Source organism: Sebastes fasciatus, chromosome 21 (assembly GCF_043250625.1).
Source record: "Sebastes fasciatus isolate fSebFas1 chromosome 21, fSebFas1.pri, whole genome shotgun sequence".
Lineage (NCBI taxonomy): Eukaryota > Metazoa > Chordata > Actinopteri > Perciformes > Sebastidae > Sebastes > Sebastes fasciatus.
This window is the reverse complement of record NC_133815.1, coordinates 24,418,554-24,446,000: the sequence shown is the minus strand read 5'-3', so window position 1 is coordinate 24,446,000 and position 27,447 is coordinate 24,418,554. Positions and strand designations below refer to the sequence as shown.

Below are 27,447 nucleotides of genomic sequence, written 5' to 3'. Positions count from 1 at the left end.
GGGAGGGAGGGGGAGGGTGACGCTGTTGTTGTTGAGGAAGTTTGATTGACAGAAAACGCTGACCAATCAGAGCAGAGTGGGAGGAGACAGGCTGTGAATCAGGGGTTTTCAGACAGAGGCTGAATTAGGCTCTGAGGCAGGCAGACTCAGGCTGCAGTATGAGAAGAATAAAGGGTTTTTTGAACATTGCAGCATGTAAACATGTTCTAGTGCAACATTAAAATACATCTATGAACCTGGAAATGAGCATAATATGTGACCTTTAAATCCTCCATCCTTTGAGTGCATATTCTGTGAAACCTTAGTAATTGTGATTTAACCAGCCCAGCAAATGTGCTTAGGGTGGTGGTGGCTGGTTTAGTAGAGCAGAGCATGCATGTTCTCTTTAAAAAAAACACTTTAAAGGTCCCATGCTGTAATCTTCAAAAAAAACTTTATTTTCCTCATACTGTTTGCCTGAATATACCTGTATTTACCTTATGTCTGAAACGCTCTGTTTTAGTGCATTTCAATGGAATTGCAACAGAATTGCGTTGCTAGGTAACAGTTTGGATCCATGTTTACTTCCTGTCAGCTGATGTTATTCACATACACTGCAACAGGAAATAAAGTGGGACCCATTTAGAATATTTACGTTTAAAACCGAGTAATGGTCTAAATATTGTATATTTGTGACATCACAAATGGACAGAAATCCTAACGGCTTGTTTCAAATGCAAAATTTCTGAATACGGGCTGTGTGTATTTCTCTGTATATTGAGCGTTTTGATAGTTTAACAGTATTTATAAAGCACTTAAACCTGCTTTATAATGTAAAAGACCTCAAAATCTCACTTTTTACAATATGGGACCTTTAAGACTTATAAGGTGTATGACATCAAAACGGTCATTAACTGTAACACTACTTTTGTTGTGTACCATTCATCCTGTACCTGTGGTTGTTTTTACATCGGCCGGACAAAGAGACGACTGAAAGATAGAGTCTCTGAGCAGAAGTATGCAATCCGAAAAGCTAACTTGAATTACGATGTGGCTAAGCTCTTATATGAAGTGCATAATAGCAATCCAGACAGCCTTATGGTTGAAGGCCTAGAAACCATCAAAAAGAACATTCGGGGTGGTGATTGACTAACATTATTACTGCAGAGACACTTTTTACATCCACCAAATGAAGTGCCATAATAAATCCAGGCTCTTATGCATGTGGTCTGCTACTGTTGCCATAAGTGCTTATATATTATTATTACTTATTTACTTTTTTCTGTCTGTATATTTCTGTTTTCTTATTTTATTTTCATTATTTTCTCTGCTTTCTTGACATCCTGCAGAGCCATCTAGTGACCACATTTTGCACTTGTCACCTTGAGAGTTTATTGGCCTCTTGCTCAGGTGTTTGCAATCATCAATTGTCTGTGTACTCACAAAGAATGGACAACTGTGTGCTGAGGGTCAAGTCCTGAAGAAGGGAGTTTGTGTGTGGGTTGTTGTTACCCAATCTGAACATGTACCAGCATTGTTTTTAGCATTTCATCATGAAATAGCCATTTGAATAAAGGCTTTTCATTTTTTTTTTTGCCAGTAGAGTGCCTTGGACTCCCCCTTTTTTTAACCTTTGTGTACCCCACAAAAGAGCACCTTCATCACACTGATTAGAACTTCCGAGCACTCTGGACTTTTTCCCTTTTTTTATGATTAATTAATGTTGTGATTTCTGGAGAGATGTTATTGGAGTTGGGTTCCCCATATGGACGGTCCAGTGAACAGTGTGGGTACTACTAGTGTATTGGGTCTGTGTCCGAAACTTGGAAAAGAAGTGGATTAATTTCAGGTAAGAAATTGCATTTCTGGGTTATTGTGTTGTAAAGTTTGGTGATGAGATCCTGTTTATTTTGCTCCAGCCTGTTGGAGAAATTGTTGATAGGAATTGTAAACGGTTGCTGCGGAGAAGATGACTTGAGTGGTTTTAAGAGCCTGTTGTAGCTGTTTCCACGTGGTAGTGGACGCCTGTTCCTGGAGACGGTTGTTGAGGCCTGCTGAAATGATTACGTGTTCTACCTGAGGTTGTGGTGTGAGTTTGTTCAAGATGGCATCAATGTGATGAAGTGTGGCGCCGGGGTAGCTGTCTATTTGTAACTGTTGGTGGGTGAAGGTTGGAATGCGTGATAAAGTCTCCTATGATTTAGGTTTTTTTTTTATGTATTTGTAGTGTCCAGTCCTGTACTTTCCTAAATGTTCTGATGTGTGTGTGTGTGTGTGTGTGTGTGGGGGGGGGGGGGGGTTCCGGGCGTCCGGGTGGGTGAGCTCAGAGCCACCGACGAGCCATCACTAAAGCTAGAAGTGAATGGCTCAGATAGGGATGTGTTAAGCACAGGTTGACTTTTTGTCACCATATCTATTATAGTCATATATCACTGTTCACTTCAGCAATGATTTCTGTATTGCAAGTTCTGACGGCCGGTAGCTCTGGCTCACTCTGCTGGGGAAGAGGTGTATTACCTGAAAGAGGAGATGAGCAGATACTGTTACTGCACGGTAAGGCTACATTGGCTGAATACGGTGTTGTGATGTGTTGTGTGAGTGGTGATTGTATACTATGACTACTTTTCAGGAAATCTTTCGACATACTATACTATGACTTAGATCTTTTTCATTTGAATCCACTTTTGAGTGTTACTTGATGAGAAATAAGTTTCTGAGTGTTTTTTGAGGAAATTATGTTTCCTATCATATATTTATCCTGTTTGGGATCTTTCCAATGCAATAGATGTGTTTCTGTGAAGAAATTTCATTTTTTTCATATCAATCTTTTGAGTGTTTCTTGAGGAGAAATGATTTTCTGAGTGTTATACTATGACTTTTTTTCACTAAATCTTTCGACATACTATGATGTGACTTTTTATCATTTAAGTCATAGTATAGCATGTCAAAAAATTTCATGAAAAGAAGTCATACTATTTATGTCGAAAAATTTCATGAAAAAAATTTATAGTACAGAATGTCAAAAAAGTTAGTGAAAAAGTCATAGTATAGTATGTTTAAAAATTAAATAAAAAAAGATATAGTTTAGCATGTCAAAACATTTCCTGAAAAAAAGTCATAGTGTAGTATGTTGAAAAATGTTGTGAAAAAGTCATATAGCCTTTCGAAAAATTTCCTGAAAAAAAGTCACATCATAGTATGTCAAAAAAAAGTCCTGAAAAAAAGTCATAATATAGTATGTGAAAAAATTTAATGAAAAAAAGTTATAGTATGCTGAAAAGTTTAATGAAAAAAATTCATAGTATAATATGTCGAAAAACTTTATGAAAGAAAGTCATAGTATAGCATATCAAAACATTTTGTGAAGAAAAAGTCATAATATACAATGTTGAAAAATGTAATGAAAAAGTTAAAGTATAGTATGTCGGAAATTTTCCTGAAAAAAAGTCATAGTATAGTATGTTGAAAAATTTCCTGTAAAAAAGTCATAGTATATTATGTCGAAAAAGTTAGTGAAAAACATTTATAGTGTGTCGAAAAAATCCAAAATAAAAGTCTGAAAAATGTCAGAAGATAATGTCTGAAAAAATATCCCCAAAAAATGTCCGGAAAAAAGTCTGAAAAATTTCCTAAAAAAAAAAATGTCGACGTAAGTAAGTGAGAACCCCCAGTTAACTTAAAGGGGTCAACCGTCCTTTGGCAAAGCCACGGAGGGCGAGGCCAGGTGACCTGAATCAGGTGACGCCACTCGATCCCCCCCGCTGTACCAGTGTCTCGTCCTAATGACATCAGCTCTGACATCACAACGTTACGACTGCTACAGGTGAGACACGTCAAAACTCTTTGCGTTCCGAGAGGCCTTTAAGCTACCAATACAGCATGTGAACAGTACAAACTGGGTTTTATTTATCATGAGACAAAATGTGTCCGGCTAAAGTAATGATAGCACCATTCTTCAGTTAGTGTGTTCACCCCCTATTAATAGGAGGGAATCAGTAACAAAGTGCATTCAAGCTGCATTGTCCAGATAGCACTTCTTCAGTGAACAATCCACAGTGACATTTGGAGGTGACAAGCTAAGCTAGGTAAGCAATGATGATTGTTGTTTTTGGTATGCTGGCAGACATTTGATATATTTTACCACCTCCTCTGCCATACAGTATATGATACGATATGAGCGTGTCTGGTGTGAAAATGTATGATGAAGATATGTGAGATAATTTAAGAACGTTCATCATGGCAGCTTTTTTTTTTTTTGTTACCTCTTGATTCATTCGTCTTTCGGTGGTTTTCGTGAAGTGGGTGTTTTTTTCGATGAACTTGAATGCACATTGAAATATCACACACATCTTCTGAGCAAAAGTGACCTAAAATCAAAAACACAGCACCTTCCACAAAACAGTCCAAAGATTGTATTTACACACAAACCCATGAAAAAAGGGATACTTTTTTTTTCTTTTTACTTTCTTTAAAAAGGGCAATAAAATATATTAAAACTTATTTACAGTGTGTGGTTTTTGGACAGAAAACAACAAAAAAACAAAGCGCTGTGATAGACTGTTTTGTTCTGCAGGTATTTATAAGAGAATGTACCCGTTTCTTGTCATCATAAATTAAGCCGAGTACAGTAAAAAACACCCAGATCAACGGAGGAGGCCAACCGAAATGTACTAAAGGCACTGTCCGAACCATACATTGCCATGAGTGTGACCCTCGCTTTAGAGCGATAGAGGTCAAAGGGGGAAAGGGTACATGTTTCAGGGTCAAAGGTTACGGGCACACCCTGTATGCCAGAGCAAATCTACAGTTTTGCCGGATATGGTTCATTTAGGAGTCTGATACGTCTTTTTTCAAAACTTGAAAACAGCCTTCATGAACTGATTAAAAAAAAAAAAAAAATCTTTCCCAGAAAAACGATAAATACTTTAAACATTATTAATAAATTGGTCTCAACACCAGCATCCGATTGTAAAAATGAATGAAAATCAAAATAGAAAATTAAAATATCATCTAAATCATCTGTACATATTTTTTTCTGTATTTTATTTGTACACAGTGTCCCCTACTGGTAGGTTCTTTTTACTGCAGCTCCTGAGAAAAGCGTGGATCAGTCCAAACCTCCCATTGGTTCCTGAACCTGTCCCTCATCCAGCGAGTGGAGGGTGTTGGCAGTCCTTTTGAGCCCGCCATACTCGCAGATATACGAGGGGATATGCCTACAGCCAGTCTTGTGCGAGCTCTGCACATCACATATAGTCACGTGAATGCACTCAGTCCCATCTCACGCCTCTGAGTATGAGCTCTGTACATTGAGTTTGTCCTTCTTTAGCTTGACGCCGTCCACTAGTTCAAAGTTATAGTTCTCCAGGGCCGATAAGTTCCTGTCCGACATGCCTCCGTGCGAACAGGCGCAGTACAAGACCACGCCGCAGATGGCGCCCAGGAAGACGCCCAGGGCGGACATGGCGATGATGGTGATGAGGATGGGGTCGAGCGTCTTCAGCATGTTCCCCGCTCCGCTGATCTGGTTGGTCTCCACGAAGTCTGGGTATTCAGTGATCTCTTCAACTGGAGAGAGAAGAGAAGAGAGCGAGATGTGAGGAAGGGTCATGAGGTGAGCAAAAAAGTGTTGACGCTAAATAAACCTTTCCTTTGTGTGAAATGACTTACGGATTTCATTGACGCGATCCTCTGGTAGCATCGCTTCAGTCGGGACGTCGGGATCTGTTCAAACACAAATTAGAATGAAATCCAACGTCGAAAAATAAACTGCGTCGCCATGTTAGCAGATGGGACATGGACCAAACTAATAACTAGTACACGTCAAATACATTTTTCCCAAAGATGGTTTCTGTCATTTTAAAGGGACTATTTGTAACTTTTTAAGCGTATAAATGTAGCGGGTCGCCACACATGCGCATTTGCATATGCGCGCTCGCGTGTGGCTGGAGCCTCGTCTCCGCTGCCTGCTCTCCTTCACTCAGAATGCGCGCGCGTCCTCGCTGTCTTGCTCCACCTCTAGACGTGAACGCGCACTTACTCCACACTGCAGAAGAGTTAGTTTAGCTCTGAGAATATCTAGTGAATGTACAGGGGACGTTTGTGCAGAAATAACTGCTGCAGTTCCTCCAGACCAACAGAGCTTTCCCGTGTCTTGTGAAGTGACGGTGCTCCGCAGCGAGAAACGTTATCGTCTCCAAAACTCCGGTGTCTCCCCTGTTCCCTCCGACCGCGGCTGAAGCAGGAAAAGCCAACACTAGGATCAGCATTGATTCATGGAGAGACCTTCGTCTGGTCAGCTAACATTACTGCCAAGCAGGTGAAATATAGATTGATATTGTGCTTTTAGCTGACGTGTGTCGCCTCACTGTTTTGCCCGATGCTCGTTCACGTCTATGTAGAGCGAGCACAAGCGCGAGTGCGAGCAACAGGACGTAGCGGCCACAGGTGTCGCTGTTAACAAGCTATTTCTGATTCTTACAAACAGTCCCTTTAAGGTCAGGATAGGTCGTTGAGCAGCGAGTTTCATGAGAGTTGTTTCAAGTTTTTGCCTGATTTCGCAATTTGTGGGTTACCTTCTATACACGACCCCCGTATCCGGGATTATTTTGGCTTCACTTTTGCACAGTGGGAGGAAGTGAAGACGCATCGTCCATCTTTATATAATACAGTCTATGGTTATAACTATGAGCACTAAAAGCCTCACCTTTACAGTCTGCCATGCTGAGTCCATTGAGAACCTTAATGTCATCCACAGCGATGTCTCCCCAGCTCTTTCTCTCCACCAGACTTTCTATCACCACCTTGGAATAAAAAGAGTGACTTTTTGGTAACCTTTTCGTGAATGCCACAATGGAAAGAGCACGGGGGTATAGTGGTAAATGTCCAAACAAGTCACAGACTTGCTTTTGATTTACCTTATAAGGATGGTTAGTGCGGGGCACAGGGACACGACCCTCCCTCCAGCGGTTGCCCTGGTGACCGCTGACCGTCCACAGCAGGATGTCGGCCGGACCCTCGACCGTCTGTTTGCGCTGTTTGATGTGCAGCGTGCCGATGTGAGGCCCGAACATGTGGTACCAAAAGGACACGCACAGGTCCGAGTCCGGGGAGGTGACCGAAGGGCTGACCAGTCGGGCCACCTCGGTCTCTTGGGGGCTTGTCGCTAAGGTGTAGATGAAGTTCCCTGATCCACCTGTTGGATAAAAGAACTTGTGTTACTGTAAACTCTGAGGCTGAAAGACTTTCAGGAGGTCGGTCCAACCCATGTGTGCCCCAAAAGACTAGATTTACTATAGGTAAGGTAAAATGCCCAACATTTGATCTGATTGGTCAAAAGTCTTGAAATTTGGTACGGCCATACTTTGGGCAAGTACCTAACAGTACAACTTAGACATTTTGAAATTGAATGAAAAATAACATTTTTATTTATAGCTTAAATCAGGATATTTGAAAAATTAGGAAAAATGCTAACATTGTGTTTAATAAATGTTTTCAAAATGTTTTTTTTTACACTGCATATGTGTGCATATCTTTGATATTCAACTTGTTCATAGATACCAAATACTTGATGATGCTCCTTGTAGTTTCTGAGATACAGTCATTTCCATATCATGCTATATCTAGTCTTTGAGACCCATGTACCAAAAGACTAGATATAGCATGATAAGAAAAATGCCACAACATTTGTTCTGATCGGTCAAACGTCTTCAAATTTGGCATGGACATACTTTGGGTATGAATCTAACAGTACAACTTTGACATTTTTGAGATTGCATGAAAATCACACTTTTATTTATAGTCAAAGTCAGGATTTTTGAAAAATTAGTAAAACATTGTGTCTAATGTTTTTATTATGTGTTTTCCATTTGGATTTTTTTGTTTACACTGCATATGTGTGGATATCTTTGATATTCACCTCGTTATGAGTTCATAGATACCATATACTTGATTGTGCTCCTTGTAGTTTCTGAGATACAGACATTTTCTTATCATACTGTATGTAGTCTTTGGGCACATGGGACTACTGAGTCCATTACAAAAACAGTAGTCCCATGTGCCCAAAGACTAGATATACAATAGTATGATTAAAAAAAAATCATCTTTCAGCCAAACGGTTTGACCGATTTTTGAAAATGTCTCCACATTTGTGACAGAACATTTCCACCAAATTAAATTATTCAAAATGTCAGTTTCAGGCACAGTAGCCTACAGGGGTCCTCACCGGTGTGGTCCATGTTAGGCCCGGTGTTGAGGGTCGGGGTGCCGCTGGACTGGATCTGCCACCTCGAACCGGTGTCCTCTGACGTCCAGCTGCAGAAGGACGGGTCGTTGGCCCAGCCGAAGTCGCAGGCGAACCCCGGGAAAGCTGCAAAAGTGTTGAAGAAAGGTCAAGATTGCATTTCATCGTCCTCCTTATTAGAGAGCTCTGGGCTTTAACCGAACAATGACCTGGGGGGGGGGGCCTGTCTTATGACTGCAGGCTACACTTTGGGGATTCATTCACTCATCCTGATCAGCTACAAGCACTAGAGGGCAGCAAAGAACTGCGGGAGGTAAGCTTGGAGTCCCGTAGCTGGGGGGAGATAGAAACAGCCAACTCAGGAGGGAGATGCAGACTGGGACAGTTACGGCTCTAAAGAGCGAGCCGATAGCGTAGACCTCATGTAGACCTTACTTCCTGGCTACAGTTAATGATCTCTTTTAATAACAGGGTATATAAAAGAGGGTATAGAGGGACACTGAGGAGGCACAGCACAAAGACAGGGACAGGGGAAGAGGGAAGACGGGGTCTGGACATGGTGTCCAGTTGGGAAAGCAACATTCATAGCAACCCCACAGAGAGCTCAGGATTTTAATGAGAGCAGAGACTCGAGGTTTGAAGACAGCTATGGTAACGGTGCCGGGGCCCCGTTCCAACAATGCAATCCCCCCGTGGACACACGCCGCGCTGAAGGAGAGAGCAAGAGACTGTGTGGGAGCTCAGGCTTCGGTGTTTTTTCAAATTGGATAAAGAAAGACTTCCAAGGAACGCAAAGGGAGCAGGATGTTTGGGACGCTTAAGCTCCAGCATGAGATGCCTTTAGAGATACAGCGAGGCGGCTCTCCAAATCACAGGAGCCAATATTCCCTTTAATAATGGGGAAGGTTTTAACTAGCTTCCACAGGCAATGACTCTATTTACCCATTAAACACAAAGGATGGAATTCCCATGTGGAACCACATTTCAGACGCCAAAGCCACGTTTTTCTTTTTGGTGTGTGGAGACATCCCATTCCCAATTAAAATGGCTTTTTTTTCCATTCTTGGGAGGCTTTGACTAAAGCTACCGACAAGCTCTGGATAAGATGAGCAGCCACATGACTCACTTGGCCATTTGAAAAGACTTTGTCTTGCCGAACGCCAACGGAAGCTACGTCCTCTGAGATTAGAGTGCACGGCGCGCACACACACCCAGACACACAAACGTACACAGAGCTGATGAGCATGCGTAGTTTGAGACTCATGAAATGAAAAGTCAGACAGATAAGTGTTAACCAACAGAAAATGTTGCAAATTTGTTTTAATGCCACTAGTTTCTTTAACGCAAGCATTAGCGCAATCGATATTTCGGAGGTTGCAGTAGGCTCAATTAGGTACTGGCATCATACGAAACTACAAAACCTAAGAAATCCATCGGTACCAACCATGTTATACTAGCTTGTGTAGGAAGGAGGTTAAATAACGCTCCAAAGTTACGCTAAATTATACCAAGGAAAAACTGGCATTGCCATTTTCAAAGGGGTTCCTTGACCTCTGACCTCCAGATATGTGAATGTAAATGGGTTCTATGGGTACCCAGGAGTCTCCTCTTTACAGACATGCCCACTTTATGATAATCACATGCAGTTTGGGGGCAAGTCATAGTCCAGTCAGCACACTGACACACTGACAGCTGTTGTTGCCTGTTGGGCTGCAGTTTGCCATGTTATGATTTGAGCATATTTTTTATGATAAATGCAGTACCTGTGAGGGTTTCTGGACAATATCTGTCATTGTTTTGTTTTGTTAATTGAAAAACATGTTAAAAACAAATGTAAAAAAATTGCATAAAATAAGCATATTTGTATACTCCCATGTTGATAAGAGTATTAAATACTTGACAAATCTCCCTTTAAAGGGCCCATATTGTGCTCATTTTCAGGTTCATACTTGTATTTTGTGTTTCTTTTAGAACATGTTTACATGCTTTAATGTTCAAACAAATCTCTATTTTCTTCATACTGTTAGCCTGAATATACCTGTATTCACCCTCTGTCTGAAACGCTCCGTTTTAGTGCATTTCAACAGAATGGCAACGGAATTGCGTTGCCTGGCAACAGTTTGGGTCCATGTTTACTTCCTGTCAGCTGATGTTATTAACTGGGACACATTTAGAATGTTTATGTTTAAAAACGTGTAATGGTCTAAATATTGTATATTTGTGACATCAAATTGACAGAAATCCTAACGGCTTGTTTCAAACGCACAATTTCTGAATACGGGCTGTGTGTATATCTCCGTATATATTGAGCGTTTTGATACTTTAACAGTATTTATACAGCACTTAAACCTGCTTTATACTATAAAAGACATAAAAATCTCCCTTTTAACAATATGGGACCTTTAAGGTACACTTTGAATAGATAAAAAGTGCGTGATTAATTTGTGATTAATCATGTTTAAATGTTTCCATCGATCGACAGCCCTAGTTCATACACACACAAATATGCACACACCTGCGCCTCAGCTCTCATCTATCATAGCTGGTGCCCCAGCAGACTGCAGACAGACCAGACAGAGCCAGCTGACGGAGTGAAGGGGGGATGGGGTGGAGCCTATGGCCCATTAGCCAAGGTCAGACTGGGGCACAGCCTCTCAGCTGGCTGCTGCCTCATCAACCTGCTATAGGAAACAGCACTATACGTGTGTGTGCGTCTGTGCATGCGACCCCAAAGCACACCCAATTTCCTGTGGTCATTTGCATTGTGTTTTTGCTGTGTGTGTGTGTGTGTGTGTGTGTGTGTGTGTGTGTGTTTAGTGTGCGGCAGTGTCGGCACCAGTGATTAGTGATTATGCTGAGGAGGCAGCAGCAGAGCACCAGTGCTAATCATCAGCTAGCCCTGCATCACGCAACCTCCCTCACCCCGTCAGCAGGAGCCTCTCAGGGCCGTATCATCAGCTTTAATAACAGACACACATCAGAGGAGAGAGAGAGGCCGCCTCGAGCTGGCAATCATTAGCTAAGGTACGCTCCTGATAAATCTATGGAAATTAATTTTAAAAAACCTTGAGCAGTTAAATGTTCACTCTATGGGTCCACTCTGGGTCCTAAAACCCAGAAATGAGTCAGCGTTTTAGCACTTCTGGTTCCCTCGTCTGAAAGTCAATGGGTTTTTTGAATGGCTTTTTAGTTTGAAGCCTGAAATAAGGTCTGTGGTTAACACAAGCTGAAGAGATTTTAACATTTTGTTCTACGACATAAAATATGTAAGAAAATATGCCAATCGTGAATTTTGAAGCTTTTATATGTCTTAAAAAGGCGGTCGCTAACAAGTGTCTAAATGAGACTACTAAGCGTCATCATGCCGAAGATTATCTTGCTGAACAAAACATGTAAGTATCATAAACGTGTGTTTGCCACAGAGCTTATTCTCTGCAATAATCCAAAAGCCAATGGAAAAATCCACATTGTTTTTTTGCCGAGGGGAACCCAGGACGATGCTAACTTCCTGATTGGCCTACAAAAATACGTCATCCCTGGAGCGCTCTGTCTTTAAAGACGTCACATTCAGCACTTAGTTAGATGTGGAATCATTGATGGGGAAGAAAAATATAATAATAAATATGTTTTTTGGCTCACCTGGGATGGTATCCACTTCAGCAGTAGTGGTCTCAGGCATCGTGGTACCCCCTGTCACAACGCAACAACACATTAGCATGGTTAGCCTAGCCTGGCAAGAGTTAAAGGGGAACTATGCCAATTTTCTAAATTCATATATTGTTATTCCTCTGTTCTAAGATAGTCCCTTAAACATGAACAACTCTCTCCCAAGTTTTAAAACTCTAACTTGTGATGTCATAGGGTATAAAATGTGGAACTGCTCCATAAACAATGAATTGGAAAAGATGTTGTAGATGACACGGTGAGCAGGGAACATTTTCTTTTTCACAGCTGACAACACTACAATAGAATAACGATCATTTGGGTATAAAATAAAGGAAAACAAACATCTCCCCATTCATTGTCTATGGGGCAGCTAAAGACTTTATACCCAATGACATCACAAATTTGAGACACACTTCTCTGGTTTCTGGCTTTGAGAGAGAGTAGCTCATGTTCACACATATTAATTGAACTTTCCTCGGCAATGAAAATAACATATTGGAATTTTACATTTTTAGGTGGTGTTCCCCTTTAAGTTTCTTTTCAAATAACCGCACCCATGCACCAAATATATCCATGCCAGCTAAATCTAGCTAACACATGCCTCGTCTTTCTCTTCATTCTGCCCTGTCTCGGTATATATCTACCACTTATATAACACTTCCAAGACTGAGACGGTGCCATGCTCATCATTGGAGACTGCTGGTTAATGGGGAGTGCAGGAAGCAGTGCGGGCTCAGAGAGTTACTGGGTTAGTGGGAAATTAGGCCAAGAGGAGTGAGCGGGAAGGGAGGTGCAGGCGGACGAGACAGGTGAGAGATAGAAAGGATAGAGAGAGAGAGAGAGAGAGGAAGAATGTGGCTGTTGGTAGGTAGGTTTGGAAGCAGGTGTGCGAGAACGTGCACATCTGGCGACCTCTGCAGCGAGTGCGACAATCGTCTAATGTGAGATTGCGGAGGTAGAGGTAAGAGGGGATAGATTGAGAGGGGGAGGGGGGGAGCTACAGGTGCAGATAATTAGAGCTGCGTATACGCCTGCGTGCTCGCAAGTGTGCACAGTAGGTGGCAGATTGGCCGCTGTATGAAATCTAACTATAACAGAGAGAGTTGAAGCTGGGGAAGTGGAGCAGATCGAGTGTGAGCCAAAGCAGACGGAGGGGCAAAAGAGAGGGTGGGGAGGCAAGGGGGGGTTTGTGGTTGCAGTCTCATGAGGGCGATGTTAGCACCTGTCACGTCGTAGTCATCACCTGTGCCGCTGTGGCAGCTCGCCTGGTCGTCGTCACACTCGTCAGACGGGGTAGTGCTCGGGGCTAGCGTGGTGGGCGGGAGTGTAGGAGCTGTAGAGAAGGAGAAAAGAGAGATAGATTAGATTTGGTTCACATTTTTAAAAAATTAGGGATGTCAATCGATTAAAATAGTTAATCACGATTAATCGCAAATTCATCACACATTTTTTATCTGTTCAAAATGTACCTTAAAGGGAGATTTGTCAAGTATTTAATACTCTTATCAACATGGAAGTGGGCAAATATGCTGCTTTATGCAAATGTATGAATATATTTATAATTGGAAATCAATTAACAACACAAAACAATGACAAATATTGTCCAGAAACCCTCACAGGTACTGCATTTAGCATAAAACAATATGCTCAAACATGACATAACATGGCAAACTGCAGCCCAACAGGCAACAACAGCTGTCAGTGTGTCAGTGTGCTGACTTGACTATGACTTGACTATGACTTGCCCCAAACTGCATGTGATTATCATAAAGTGGGCATGTCTGTAAAGGGGAGACTCGTGGGTACCCATAGAACCCATTTACATTCACATATCTGGAGGTCAGAGGTCAAGAGACCACTTTGAAAATGGCAATGGTAAAATTTGGCTTAACTTTGGAGCGTTATTTAACCTCTTACCTACACAAGCTAGTATAACATGGTTGGTACCGATGGATTTCTTAGTTTTTTTCTAGTTTCATATGATACCAGTATCTTCACTCTAGCTTTAAACCTGAGCCCACTACAACCTAAAAATTGCAAGTTGTGTTAATGCGTTTAAGAAATTAGTGGCCATAAAACAAATTTGCACCGACGCGTTATCACGTTAACTTTGACAGCCCTAAAAAAATGTAAGCAAACCATCACTTCTATGTTTACGCAGATGTGTACCATTAGCTATTGCAGAGCATTACATGCCTGTTGTTTGGTTTGACCACAGTTCTCCTGTCAAACGACACACTGAGATTTTAAGCAGACACTTTTGTCCAAAGCGACTCATAATAAGCTGGAAACTGGACCTGAACACCTCTCAGACAGCACCAGAATAAAAGTACTTCAAGGAAATAGAAGTGCTACCATTGGGTGTGGATGTAGTCTGAAAAGATGGATATTCAGATATTCATAGTTAAAATAGAAAAAAAAAGCTAAGAAATATGTATTCAGAAGCTCAGCGTGTTCTGCCCACAGTTACACACCGGGCTTCAATCTAGGCCCGAGCTATTAGCATCCCTCCTTTTATCATGCTGTGGAGGTGTGGGCGTATAAATAGAGTTGAAGCTGGTTGCTTAGGGCTTTGGGCGGGCGGGCGGAAACTTTAAAGATGCAGGAACAGGGCTTGGGATTGGCTATAGGCAGGGCTGCCGTAGTGGCCTATCATTACGGCCCCGCCGCACTTGGATGTGGGCACGGCCCCTAGATCCACTCCACGCTCCGCTGCTGCACAGCCGTCCTGTGGTTTGTATGTGTGCGCATTTGTGTGTGTTTACACTGACTGAGTAATGAACGGGAAGAGGAGAGAGAGAGAGAGGCTTAGACAGAAAAATGGATGTGTACAGTATCTGTGCGTGTGTGTGTGTGTGTGTGTGTGTGTGTGTGTATGTGTGTGTGTGTGTCTCCCTCTGCCAGATGAAATATGAGGCAGATCAGCCCCTGTCAGATTCAGGGTGGGGGAGGTCAGGGATGGGGTCAGCGCTGCGTCAGGGGAGCCTCTCACAGAAATGAGGATTTAGCCCTCCTGCTATGGCTTGCTACACACACACACACACACACACACACACACACACACACACACACACACATGCTTGCACACACCAGTACAAGCACCTGCGTGTGCGCCTGATTGTGTATACATGCCTGTAACCGCATATTTGGCAGGGTGATTGCGGTTTACTCTGTGTGTGTGTGTGTGTGTGTGTGTATGCGCGAGTTATGTGTGTGTTTGGCATTAACGCTGAAAACAAGCATTATCATCTGACTAAAGCTCCCGGTGGGAGTCCATGAGGCTTACAACGGAACGGGCCTTCCCTGAAATCCAATATGTAAATCCACTTAGGGGCCAGCTACACACTCTTATATCGCTGAGCTGTTTCTGTGCTACATCAGCTCTGAGAGAGACAGATAAAGTGCTGGGGAGAAAAAAAAATAGGGGTAATTTTAAAGATAGCAAAGTGTGCGCGGTGCTTTGAAAGAAGAAAGACATGCAGGGGTTGGGAAGAGTGTGATGGGGGGCCATAGCTGCAATAATCCATGCCGGACCAGGTGGGCTTTCATTTGATCCCCTCTAGAAGTGGCGAGCTATGGGGGGCAGCTTTGATGTAACAGGGAGACAACACAACTGTCCCCTTGTAGGGGATGAAGAGGAGCAGGAGCTGGACAGCTGTGGGCTCAACACTGGGAGCCCTCGACATCTTTAAATAAAGTGGGCAAAGACATGAAGCGCAAGCTACTTACAGCCACGTCATTAGCCGGGATGATAGACGGCTCACCTGTGTGTGTGTGCGCCGAGACGTAAAGCGCAGTCCGTGAACGAATGCACTGAGTCGAGGCGTGCCCAGTGAGGTTGGCATTGTGGGTAGGAAATTAAAGGTGCTATTGATAACATTCAGACACTAGATGTTGCGTACTCCTTCCCCTGTTCCGTAGCATTCACTTCACAAGATGTGGTTGCCAGGCATTTGCCAGGTCAAACTCAGCTATTTTTATTCCCACACCAACTGGTAACTTGATCGCTGACGACACAGAGATACCACGTGATACTAACGTTGTTGTTAGGGCTGTCAATCAATTGAAATATTTAATCACGATTAATCGCATGATTGTCCATAGTTAATCGCGATTAATCGCAGATGTTTTAGGTCAGAGGTCTTTGAAAATGGCCATGACAGTTTTTCCTCGCCAACGTTTTTCAAATGGTTAATTCACAATCATAATCTTTTTTTTTTAGGAAAAGCCATACTTTCGTTCAGCACCTTTATAAACGTTCTGTGGATGTATTATTTTTTCAAAAATAATCGTCTATAAAAAATTTTTATTAATAAGACCTTTAATATTCTGGGTGAAAATGTCTTTGCCCTGGTTAAAAGCGTTCCTACAGCTGGAAATGTCATCAGCGTGGGCAAAAAGGTTTCACTCTGGGTAGTAAATTCACCAACATTGATGGATACGTCATTACTGCTGGTAGAGAGATCAGCACCACAGGTAGAAATGTCACCACCATACAGGTAAAAATAACATTCCCTTCTTTGCGTATTTTGCACCAAATCTTAAGTCAGTGGTTCCCAACACATAAGCTCAATTTTGACAAATTCTGTGTTTTCTTCTTCCTGACGCTCGGCCATTGTTCAATCAGCTCTTTGGTTGTTTTAACTGCGTACTTTTCAAATGCAGGACGAGGCTGTTCAGCAGAGGGAAAGGCTCTGTGAATATAACTTGTGTTCAGGTCTTCACCGTGCCCTTATCCTGTTTGTTTCTTAAATAAAAACAACAATTTCATTCAGTTTTCTTCACAGATATGAATGAAATGCTGAGATACAGGCCAACTGTGTTTGTTTTTAAAAAAGTTGTCTTAAACTCCTTCAAATCTAGAAGGCTTTTCCCCAATAGATGTCAATAAAGGTTCCACAGTTTACCTTCGATCTCGCAGCCCAGGAGCTCAAGTCGTAGGCCCATCCCAGCAGGAGTGGCCCTCTCTGGGTAAATCCTGATGAAACGGGTCAGCAGGGGCTCCACCGTCCTCAGCTCGGGACTGTCGTAGTTGCTGTTCCCTTCAAATATCTGGTGAGGGAAGGTGGAAGGGAAAAGGGAAAGAGACAGAGAGGAAAGAGTGAGTGTAAAAAAAAAGACAATATCGCTGATAATGTCACTGCTGGGCGTTTGACTGATACACCCCTTCAAACGCAGATACCCTGAGGCAGACTTTCTGAAAACCAGAAGTGGGGTGGCATGTGCTGGGTAAGGAAGAACAGAAAGATGACCAGATCTCTCTCATCTCGCCGACATCTAAAGCACAGCTTAGGCAAGCGAAGCAGGTGGGTGGGGGGGGGGCCGTGTGGCGAAGACAGCACCTCTTGTCAAAGGCAACTTGCGACTCCTTGAAACTCTGCCTCAGATCCCTCCTCGAGCGAGGGAATAAATGAGGGGAAAAGAGGGAGGATAGGGGATGCGAGAGTATAGCGAGTGAAGCAGGGGAAGAGGCATGATGGAAGTGGATTAATGGGTGTGATCACGTGTAAAGGAGCCCGGTGCACCTTAGATGCTGGGAACCTCTCGGGCGAGGGGAGAGAGGCGGCTAACTAGGACAAGGGGGGGGATATGGGTCCTCCTTACTCCCTTCATAAATCAACCATCAGCCCATCTGGATCAGATTTATGCCCTGTCAGGGACGCTTGTAATTGGGGACTGGCTGTTCCAGCTCTTCCTGGAGGTGTGCGGTTGTGCTCATATACTGTATATAGTGTGGAAGCGTGCATGCATTGAGCAAAGCGTTGGTGTGTGTGTCTTCTGTGCGTGCAGGCGACACCGGCAGATAAATCTCGGATCACTCCTCTAACGTTGGTTTCCTCCCCCTGTTTTCCCCCTGGCTCCCTTCACCCCCCCTCCTTCCTCTCTGGAGAGGTTTCACTATCCATTGAAAGGGTTGAACGGTGCGCGCGTGTGTGTGTGTGTGTGTGTGTGTCATGCAGAATACAAAGCAGGAACTGGGGGAAAAGGCTCTGAGAGGCTTGAGATGCTTATCCCTAATGTGATTCAAAGCGGTGCCGAAATTGACTCGCAAACGACTCCTGAATGACTCACAAACCGCCGGGCGCGAACGCTCTGATGAAAATTGACTAAATGTGTCATAATCGGGAATTGATGCGTCTGATCTGTGAGACATTTTTGAAGCATGTCTTCAAATCGGTTTCCACAATGATGAAGGTAAAAAACTTTTGGTTCGTGTTAGAAAATCAAACCGATATGAACCCATTACCTTGAAAGAAAATGTTACAGCTGCAGATTGGAGCTAATATGATTAAAAAAAGTTATTTTTATAAAACGGTCGCTATATCCTGACAGTAGTGCATGAGACAGGTAAAAAATCATGTGCCTCTGTGTCTTCCGGTGTCCTCTGGTGCTCCTAATTAGATCTGCAAGATTTCACAGACCGGAGGAAAACGACCAATCAGAGCCGAGCTGGAGCCTGAGCAGCTGTCAATCGCTCGCGAACATTCAACATAGTGTTTTTGAAAAAAATGTATGCAAGAAATAGGCATTACAGTAACAGAATATTGATTCACATTTGATCAGCGCTGTCTAGTTGACCGTTTGATCGGAGTTTGCGAGTGATTGACAGCTGCCTCCGTTGTTTGAACAACCAATAGGAATGCTCTCTTTCTGATATTTTTTTAAAGCCTGAAAACAGAGCCATGAGGAGGAGCAGAAGTCTCTCAGAACATTTGAATTACAATATGCTGAAAGGTTATTATGGGATTTTTTGCCGACTGCAGGTTTAAGTCGGTTCTACTTCCTGATTTGTTAGAAAAACTGAGCTCACCTTTGGCTTGTTCCCGCTGGCGTCCGACACCATCCTAAAGTCGGAGCCGTTGTTGCTGTAGCCGAGGCGGAACTTCTTCATGAACACCTTGTTCTCGCGGTGCTTCCCCCCCTGGATGATCAGCCCCTTCACCAGCTTGTCCTCGCCGAGATCCACCTGCAGCCACTCGCTGGTGAAGGGCTGCGGCTGGGGCAGCAGGGTCCACCCCGTCCTGCTGGTCAGCAGGCGGGCGTTCTCCGGCACCCAGCTCCGGTCCGTGTGGGAGGACGCAGTGATCTGGTTGTCGGTGATCAAACCCGACACCATGCCCAGCATGCCCGAGCACGGGTACTCTGATAAGACAAGAAGGGGGAAAGGTGCTTTAGCGTTTTGATACAAACTAATGAATATCTGCAGGGATGACGGGCAACAAAGAGTTGATCTATATCCAAAGGGTTGATGTTTCAACATCATTTACCATGCCACAAGTGGAGTTCATATAGGGGCAAACAGGGATAGCGAAAGTCAAAGTGAGGAGGACAATTCCCCAAACTCTCTGTGATGTTGCTGTGATCTCTCCCTCTATTCTCTATCTCTCTGCCAGCAGATCTCATGCATACTAATTCCTTCGCCTGAAGCGTTTGTCTCCAGGCAGCCAATTAAAAGCCTCCTCTCGGTTGGTGCTTCCACGTCCTGCACGTTCTGGGAGTGCTTTTTCTTTTCATCTCCCTCATCTCATCCACCCCCCCTCCTCCCCATCCTCCTCCCCTCCTCTGTAGACTCACATAAATTAACACACACAAAAAAAACACACATTCTCTTTGTGTTTTATCTGCTGCTGCACCTTCTGCTCCGCAGCTGTCAACATCTGTGGGACCGTGTCTTTTAACACATCGTTGTTTCCTGTGCACATTTTTCAAAAACTTTCTTCTCCTTTTATTCTACTTTTATTCTACTCTGATCTATCCTAACTCTCTGTAGGTTGTTTTTTTTAGCTTCGTTGGATGTGTTTGCCGTTCGTTTCAAATAGGCAGACAGCTGTTTTCTTATTGTTTTTCCTTGTACCCTTATTCATCGATGCCATCCCTTCGTATCAAAAAGACGAACAGGTTAACAACCTGTTGCTGCAGCTTGAAAGCATTTGCATGTTTTAATCAGAATTTGTTGTCGCCTCTGTACTACTGCAGACAGTACAGCGGTGTGCTTTCTAAGTTGTTCTTGGTATCCTATCTAATTCAAATTGTATTGGTTGTTCATGAATAGCAAAATGTATACTGTCACTGTGAACCAGGATGGATCCAACTTAACAACCTGATCAACATTTCTAATTAGCAATGTGTTTAACCTACCCTCCTGGTGCGGGTGTTCCACATAAAAACAACAAATTTCTTAACGTTAGACTATTGCATTGAATTTTGACGTCACATTTTCAAGGATTTATTGCACTTGAAGTGACGTCTTTTCTTCCGTAACGTGGTGATGTCACTAAGTAACATATTTTGCATAATACCTGCCTATAGGCTAATTTGGCACGCCCTCAAAAAAAGCTAGTTAGAGCGGAGCTGGAGCAGAGTCTGAAGAGTTTGGTTGGGTCGACCAATCATAACAGTGGGCCAGCTGACCAATCAGAGCAGACTTTTCAGGAGGGAGACAGAGGGTGAAAGGAGGTGCTGCAGCACGGCCGGTATGACACAAATAAAGTGGGTTTTTTTAACATTAAAGCATGTAAACATGTTCTAGTAGAAAACCAAAATATAAACCTGAAAATGTGCAGAAAAGGTCTCAGTTGTACACACAAGTTAATTGTGCTTGGATTCTTTTTTTTTTTGACAGGGCGTTCTTTTTGAAAATGACCAAAAAGATGCCAGTCCAATCTATAGATATTATTTGTTCATATTCATGTAACATTCATTAGTACTAGCAATCTGTAAAGTGTCATAGTTCCCGTGTCCCGTGGGGTGTGAGAAACGGTGAGTTTTGAGGCAAAACTAGAACACACTGGAGCTCACAAAAGAAGTTTCCCCCATGATGTAATTACCAGCAGAGCTCTGACACTTAGCAGCTTGTATACGGGGGTAAGTCTTCCTTTCTGTCTCTTCCTCACCCTTAATCCAACAACACTGAGTCAGGGACTTGTGGTAAGCAATAACATATTTACTATCTGGCCCCCACGGAGGGATAAATCCGGGCATTATTACATCTTCTGAGTCTTTGTGAGAGACAAAGTGCACACTGTAGCGCTGCAGGACTGGATCTGGGAAAGAAAAAGTGACGAGCGAAGACTTGGGGAGAACAAGGCCTCATTCAGACTCTCTCCGGTTATCTAAAAATGCTCCTATGCGGAACCGTGAGATGGATCTCTGGTGCTGCATTCTAGAAAAATCGGAGCTGAGGTGAAGCGGAAGCTTCTCGACCGTTTTCGTGGCTTTTTTCTACCTTCGTCTTGGACCAAGATCAGTTTGAGACAGCTAAGCTAAGGCGCTGCACACAGGTCGCCTTTTTGAAGTGGGAGGATATGAGAGAAAGGTATATGTGTGTGTGGTGTGTGTGTGTGTTTCTGATCTGAGTTCAGTCTCCCCGGGTCATCTGGAGCTCGTAATCGCCTTCAGCTGCGATCACAGAGATGGCATGCAACGCAACGACACACCCAGAGGAACAAACACGTGTGTGTTTTTGTGGACTGTAAGCATGTAGATGGTGAAACATGGCGGTGTGGGCCACATTTAGGGGTTTGGGTGGAGCATCGGTGGTTCATCAGAGATATTTATACACCGCGGTGTATTTACAAAACAACAGGGCGGAGGATGTTTTTATTAATGAGTAGTATCGGCAAGGGGCACGCAACCACGATGGACATCTTGCAACATTCTGGGGTACGACTCCTCTAATCGGACGCCTGAATCATGATCTTGACATCTAAAGTGGAAGTTGGGCACCTTTGAATAGTTTTCACATTTTTGGTGCACTGCATATACTTTTCAGGAAAGATGCACTTCTTCTTCTTCTTCTGAATTTCTTTCAACAAAAGTTTTTCAGTAAACTTCTGCCATCACAACTCAAGGTAGAACTTGGGAGTGAGTCACCGAGTTTATGCAGCCCTCGAGTTCCTCTCTCTCTCTCTCTCTCTCTCTCTCTCTCTCTCTCTCTCTCCGGCAGCGCTTTCCTAGCACGCAGTGGAGCTGGCAGTGACTTCACAGCGCCCAGGGGTGCTGACGTCCTTACGGAGGCTCTGTGGTGACTCCGGCCCTGTGATGTGTTTGAGCCTTTTGCGCGGCGGTCTGGTCGCGCGCCCGAAACACACGCCCCAGCTGCAAACCCTCCTGCCCTCTGCTATTACATGAGCGGCGGCCACACGTATGTAATGCACAACAGAACGCTCGCATACTAATCCGAACCCTAACTGTAATCCGAGGGCTTAATGCTGAACTAACAACGCTGCTGTCCTTGTAAGATGTACTCCCTATCTGAGCAACAAAAAACACACAGGCAAGCTCTAATTAACATTCAATACTGCACGCTCATAAACCCATAGAGATGCAGACAGATGTGCTAAAACCATATGAAAGCGTGCCACACACACACCACTCATTAAAATATCGACAAAAAGGCAAAGATGATTTTTTGCCAAAATCAAAGCTCTGAAAGCAAAAAGACAGAGCGTGGCTAAAGAGGAGGCTGAGAGCGGCTCAGCAGGAGGGATGGGACCGTATAGATCCCAACCAGCTCTCTGCCTGCGAGCTCTTGGCTCCATTCATATTGAATGAGGTACATCTAAACATGAGGGGGGGGTAACATAAATAGGTAATCTGCCTTCATGTGCCACTCCTCTATTATGCAGCAGCTTGTTTTAGCCTCAGAGCGGGACTCTTCATCTCCATCGTCTTCTTCATCTCACACCTGGTGGATGTACAGTGAGGTGTTTGTGCAACTGGGGGCCAGAGTGGAAGTATGTTGCAAGAAGAAGGGGAGCTAAACGAACACAGGGTAGTGCAGAAATCCTAAATAGAGTCATTGAAACTGTATCTAATAAGCAGTATAATGTAGAGACTGATAGAATGTGTGTGTATGTATGCAGATCAGCGGGGATCTCAGCAGTTACCAACCTGATATCTTGCATCCATACACCTCGAAGCGCAGCGCGATGCCTGTTTCCCAGGTAACGGGACGGATTCGGACGAAGCGCGTCAGCGTGGGTTTGGGCAGCATTGTCTTGGCAACGTCTGTCGGGTTGGTGTTGCCTTGGAAAACCTGCGATGGAGGCAGAAGGAGAGGAGAGTTATTGACAAGTTTGAGTTGAGATGGCAGGTGGAAGTTTTTGTCTGAGACCTTGGCTGCGTTGAATCAAGAAATAGAGAGAGAGCGAAGGCGGGGAGAGGTTCTCATTCGGTGAGATTAAGATGCAGCGAGTGTTTTTACATGTGAGCTGAGTCAAGGAGCTAAAATCTAAAATCAAACTGACATTTTTTTTTCAAGAAACATAAACAAAACAAACACAACACAAAGAAAAAAATACACTAAAAAAATATAAAACAGAATAAATTAAATAACCAGATAAATAATTAAAAATAAATAAATAAAATTAATAAATAAATTAAATATAAAAAAAGAATGTTTCTCCTACAGCTAGTAATCACCAATGTTCAATTTCATCCCACCATACAGTGCACCCAAATGACACATGTAAAAGGACAATCTTTACGCTGACTTTACATGAGACACATGTGACACACATGTCAAACTGACTAATTCCCTGTCACCCCTGAAATCGCCGTAACACTTCCTCTCGCGCCACATGTAGCAGCACAAACAGGCCGTGGCCTGTGACTGTGAAACCTGAGGCGGTATGTGTATCACTGACAAGACCAGATTGGCTCAAGATGCCCTTTTTCTTGTCCTCTACTTCCAGATTCGGTGGAAGGTTTTACTGCAGTGTCTTGTTTAAAAAGGTCAGCGATGCCACTGTTCTCCCCTGGGGGTCACTTGACAGTTTACTACTAGCGCCATACGAAGAGGTCCGACCACCCCGGCAAAACAACTCCCCACGGTCCGTCGCAGTTCGTTCTGGGTAATTGAATCACGCCGGTGACCATGTGACCTCCTGACCTCCCTGACTAGAGTATAGCTGTGGGGCAGAGAGTCCAGCTGAGAGGAGCAGGATGGACAGACGGATAGAGAAGGATGGACTAAAACAACACCAGCGCTGATCCATTAGTCTGTTCTTCAACCCCGGTCCCTGAGCAATACCTGTCAAATGCGTCACTAAGGGACTGCAACAAAGTCATCCACTCTCTTCAAAATGTCACGCCGAGTCTCCTCTCGCCACTCGCTGTAACCCGTAAAGTGGCTTTCCCCAGAGTTACGCTGAGGCTCCGAACTGCTCAGCTCAGCATGTACCAAATGGTGCCCCTTCGCACAGAAGCACTTTAGAGGCCGGAAAAACACAGGCCGGGCTAACTGTGGCACCTTTAAGCCACTGCCACTTTACAGAAAGGGACTGTGTGCTTTGGAGAGACCATAAAATAATCAGGCCCGGGGTGGCGTGTGTGCTTAGCAGCGCAAACACGCTTGTTTGGATGCTCTGAGAACTCCACTCTTTCACTCAGAAATGTGGTATTTACATGTCACACATATGCCTCTCTGAGCCTCCGGACACCCACAGCGGATTGGGGTGTTTGCCTCCAGATGGACAAAACCTGGTCTGATCAACAATCGATGGTTATAGCCCGTCACGCTCCGGTCAAGCATGCCGTCCTCTTCTTTTCTTTCCTGGCCTCTACCAGCTGCTCAAACATGACAGCCTCTCCTGTTTTCCTCCCTTTAAACTCTCTTGTTTGTCAAGTCTTTTGTCATCCACCGCTTCTTTTTACGACAAGTTGACGGCCGCCTGACATAAAACAGACACTGCATTCCTTACATAATCCTCCCTATGGCTACTGCAGCCCTGTGCTGGAATCCACTTATATAGACGGTGGGTATATTACCATACGGAGGGGAAGTGTATAATTGCACGTTGGGTGACAGCTGGGTATTCCCCCTTTTTTTGTGGAGCTCAAAGGCAACTTGGAACGGACCACAATTCAAGTCAACTGGCTGCTTTACCGAGATGGGAGCGGCGCATGTGCATCGGTGGCTTTCATGACACAGTCACTGGTGGTCAGGCAGGGAGCTAAAATAAAACTATTTCCATTATCTAGTGTGCTCTGATAGTCTCATGGAGAGCTAGAGCCGGCAAAAGTAGCTAGAAAAGTTATCGGAGCTTCACGTTTCCAGATTATTTCACTCATAATTTAGAGCCTAGATATGATGTCTCTAGACCACTGCTGACACAAATGATGGCGCTCTTGAACATCTGATTAATTTCATTAGTCTATATGTTAAATTTTACATTACCTAACAGACATTTTTCGAAATCACACACAAGTTTTGATCTTTTTCTCTTAGAATTGAACTCAACTCACTCAGGTTACTAAACAAAAAAGGCAACAGGCTATTGGAAAATGATGGAAACTTTTTCCTCGAAACCTCTGATTGAATTTGTTCATACCTGTGTACATAATGTACTCCTGTTTTTTTAAGTAATTGTCCTTAAATATTATTTTTAGGACTGTCAAAGTTAATGCGATAGAAAAGCGTCAAATTCGTTTTAACGCCACTATTTTCTTTAACACATATCGATCTTTCGGAGGTTGTAAGGGGCTCAGTTTTAAAGCCAGAGTGAAGATACTGGCATCATATGAAACTAAAAAACCTAAGGAATCCATCGGTACCAACTATGTCATACTAGCTTGTGTAAGTGAGGTTAAATAACGCTCCAAACTTACACAAAACTTTTGGCGAGGAAAAACTGTCATGGCCATTTTCAAAGTGGCCCCTTTGACCTCTGACCTCAAGATATGTGAATGAAAATGGGTTGTATGGGTACCCACAAGTCTCCCCTTTAAATACTTATAATATTAAAAACTTGATAACTCTCCCTTTAAGGGACATTTTGAACAGATAAAAAATGTGTGATTAATTTGCGATTAATTGCGATTAAATATTTCAATCGATTGATTATTTTATGTTCCTTGTGTGTATTTGTTTTGTACGACTTTTATCTGTTCTGTATGTGCCGCTTCTATTTACATGAATTTTTTTTGTATATTCTTTTTTATCACAAATCATTTTTGTCAATGAAAAAAAAAGTTTTTATCTCACACAAGTTGAGGAACAGAGTCTCCTTTTTTACCTTTTGTTTGGAGCCTTCCTTCAAAGTGATCCAGTCCTCTCCGTTGGAGCTGACGTCCACTTTGTAGGACTTGACGTAGTAAATCTTGCGGGTCTCCTGGGAAACGGCGCCCTGGGTGCCGATGGCCGAGACGAACCGCAAGAACCCGAGGTCCACCTGTGGAGGGTTAAAGAGAGAAAACGCTGCTTAAAATGTTCCACAGGAGGAGCAGTAAGAATGACTCCCTTCCAGTGTTTAGGAGAATGCTGATTAAGTGGAGCAGATACAGCTGAAATACAGTGCCTATTTCAAATGCATGAATAATCTTTGTGGAAAAGGCTCTTTCAATGCGTCGTCTGTATTAATAATGCACCGACAAGCTCAGAGAGTTAAAAATATAACCCCCTCTATTAGAATCACCTCTGGCCATAGTCTGCTACCTGGGAATTTAATAAACAGCAATGAAATGATATTCACATTAATGAAAGAGACACAGGATGACAAGTTAATTTCCTGAGATGGGAGACAAGGCTTATTGGATAAAAGTGAACGTTGAATAGAGCGAGGTCCGCAATCACATTATCAAAATTGGCCAGGAGGAAAGAGAGAGATACAGATTGAATATCAAATATTGTGCCTTTTAAAATATGCAGGGGCTTTATAAAGTAATGATGAACTGCGGTGCGTTACTGGAGGAGCTATTCTATCTTCACGAGGAGGAAGCCAGAGGCGGTCGGGTCAGAGAGGCACGTGAGCGAACGTCTGGGCGTTTTTCTGTTCTCTAGTCCCATATATGTGTGTGTGCCGCATTCAGAGATGATGCTTGGCAGAGAAAGTCACTGGTTTGCATCAGACCTGCGTCTGTCTGCCAACCGTCGTGCCTGTTCATAACCATGACCATCAATGCCAGGAAAAGGGAAACACACAGTCCTCTATATGTCACCCTGGCTTCTGTTTCTGTGGCTCTGGATGATGTTAACGCTGCCTAACTTCACTGGGACTATAGGGCCTGACTATAGGAGCCTATGGAGGATGGAAAAAATCAATCAATTCATATATAAATGACTCGATAAGTAAATATATGTCATTAAATGTAGCAAAAAATAATATTAAAAATACACGCCACCTCTAATTAATTGATAAAATGTGACATAAATTGATATTTCTGTTTTAATTTGCTTCTTTTTTTTATTTATCTTTGTATTAATCCCTTATTTATTTACTCTTCTGTTTAATATTCCCTTTTATTTATTTATTAATTTATTTTTTATCAAGTTTTAAATTAATTTACTTATTTTTGCATTTATTTTGTTTTTATTTTTTAGCCTCTTGAGGAAAGGTCAGATTTTTAATGCATTTTTAATTATGCTTTTTATTGTTTCCTTAAGAAAAATGACTATAACAAACCTAAACCATAAGAAAAAAAAATATATAATGTTTTTTTTATCAAAATTGGGTAAATAATATATATATTATTATTATTATTATTATTATTAAAAAAAATCAAATAAAAACAAGTTAAAATAAATAGAAAAAAATAAATAATAAATTTAAAATGAATAA

At 42.9% G+C, this 27,447-nt stretch overlaps 1 protein-coding gene across 4 annotated transcripts in view; it reads right to left on the bottom strand.

Moving 5' to 3' along the window:
- Positions 1 to 3,863: 3,863 nt before the first annotated feature.
- The window catches only part of nrp1a (neuropilin 1a), a 74,491-nt gene continuing 50,907 nt past the window's right edge, over positions 3,864 to 27,447 (bottom strand). For 2 of the 4 annotated variants that reach the window (XM_074621227.1, XM_074621225.1), the window contains exons 8-18: positions 25,906 to 26,061; positions 22,781 to 22,925; positions 18,699 to 19,030; positions 16,795 to 16,939; positions 13,110 to 13,220; positions 11,861 to 11,911; positions 8,204 to 8,347; positions 6,897 to 7,174; positions 6,686 to 6,782; positions 5,650 to 5,703; positions 3,864 to 5,547 (exon numbers count right to left, since the gene is read on the bottom strand). In XM_074621227.1, coding sequence (XP_074477328.1) covers positions 5,261 to 5,547; positions 5,650 to 5,703; positions 6,686 to 6,782; positions 6,897 to 7,174; positions 8,204 to 8,347; positions 11,861 to 11,911; positions 13,110 to 13,220; positions 16,795 to 16,939; positions 18,699 to 19,030; positions 22,781 to 22,925; positions 25,906 to 26,061 — 1,800 coding nt within the window. In that variant the 3' untranslated portion in view covers positions 3,864 to 5,260. The remainder of the gene's footprint in view (positions 5,548 to 5,649; positions 5,704 to 6,685; positions 6,783 to 6,896; positions 7,175 to 8,203; positions 8,348 to 11,860; positions 11,912 to 13,109; positions 13,221 to 16,794; positions 16,940 to 18,698; positions 19,031 to 22,780; positions 22,926 to 25,905; positions 26,062 to 27,447) is intronic. The other 2 variants (XM_074621228.1, XM_074621226.1) reach the window with 1 other exon arrangement.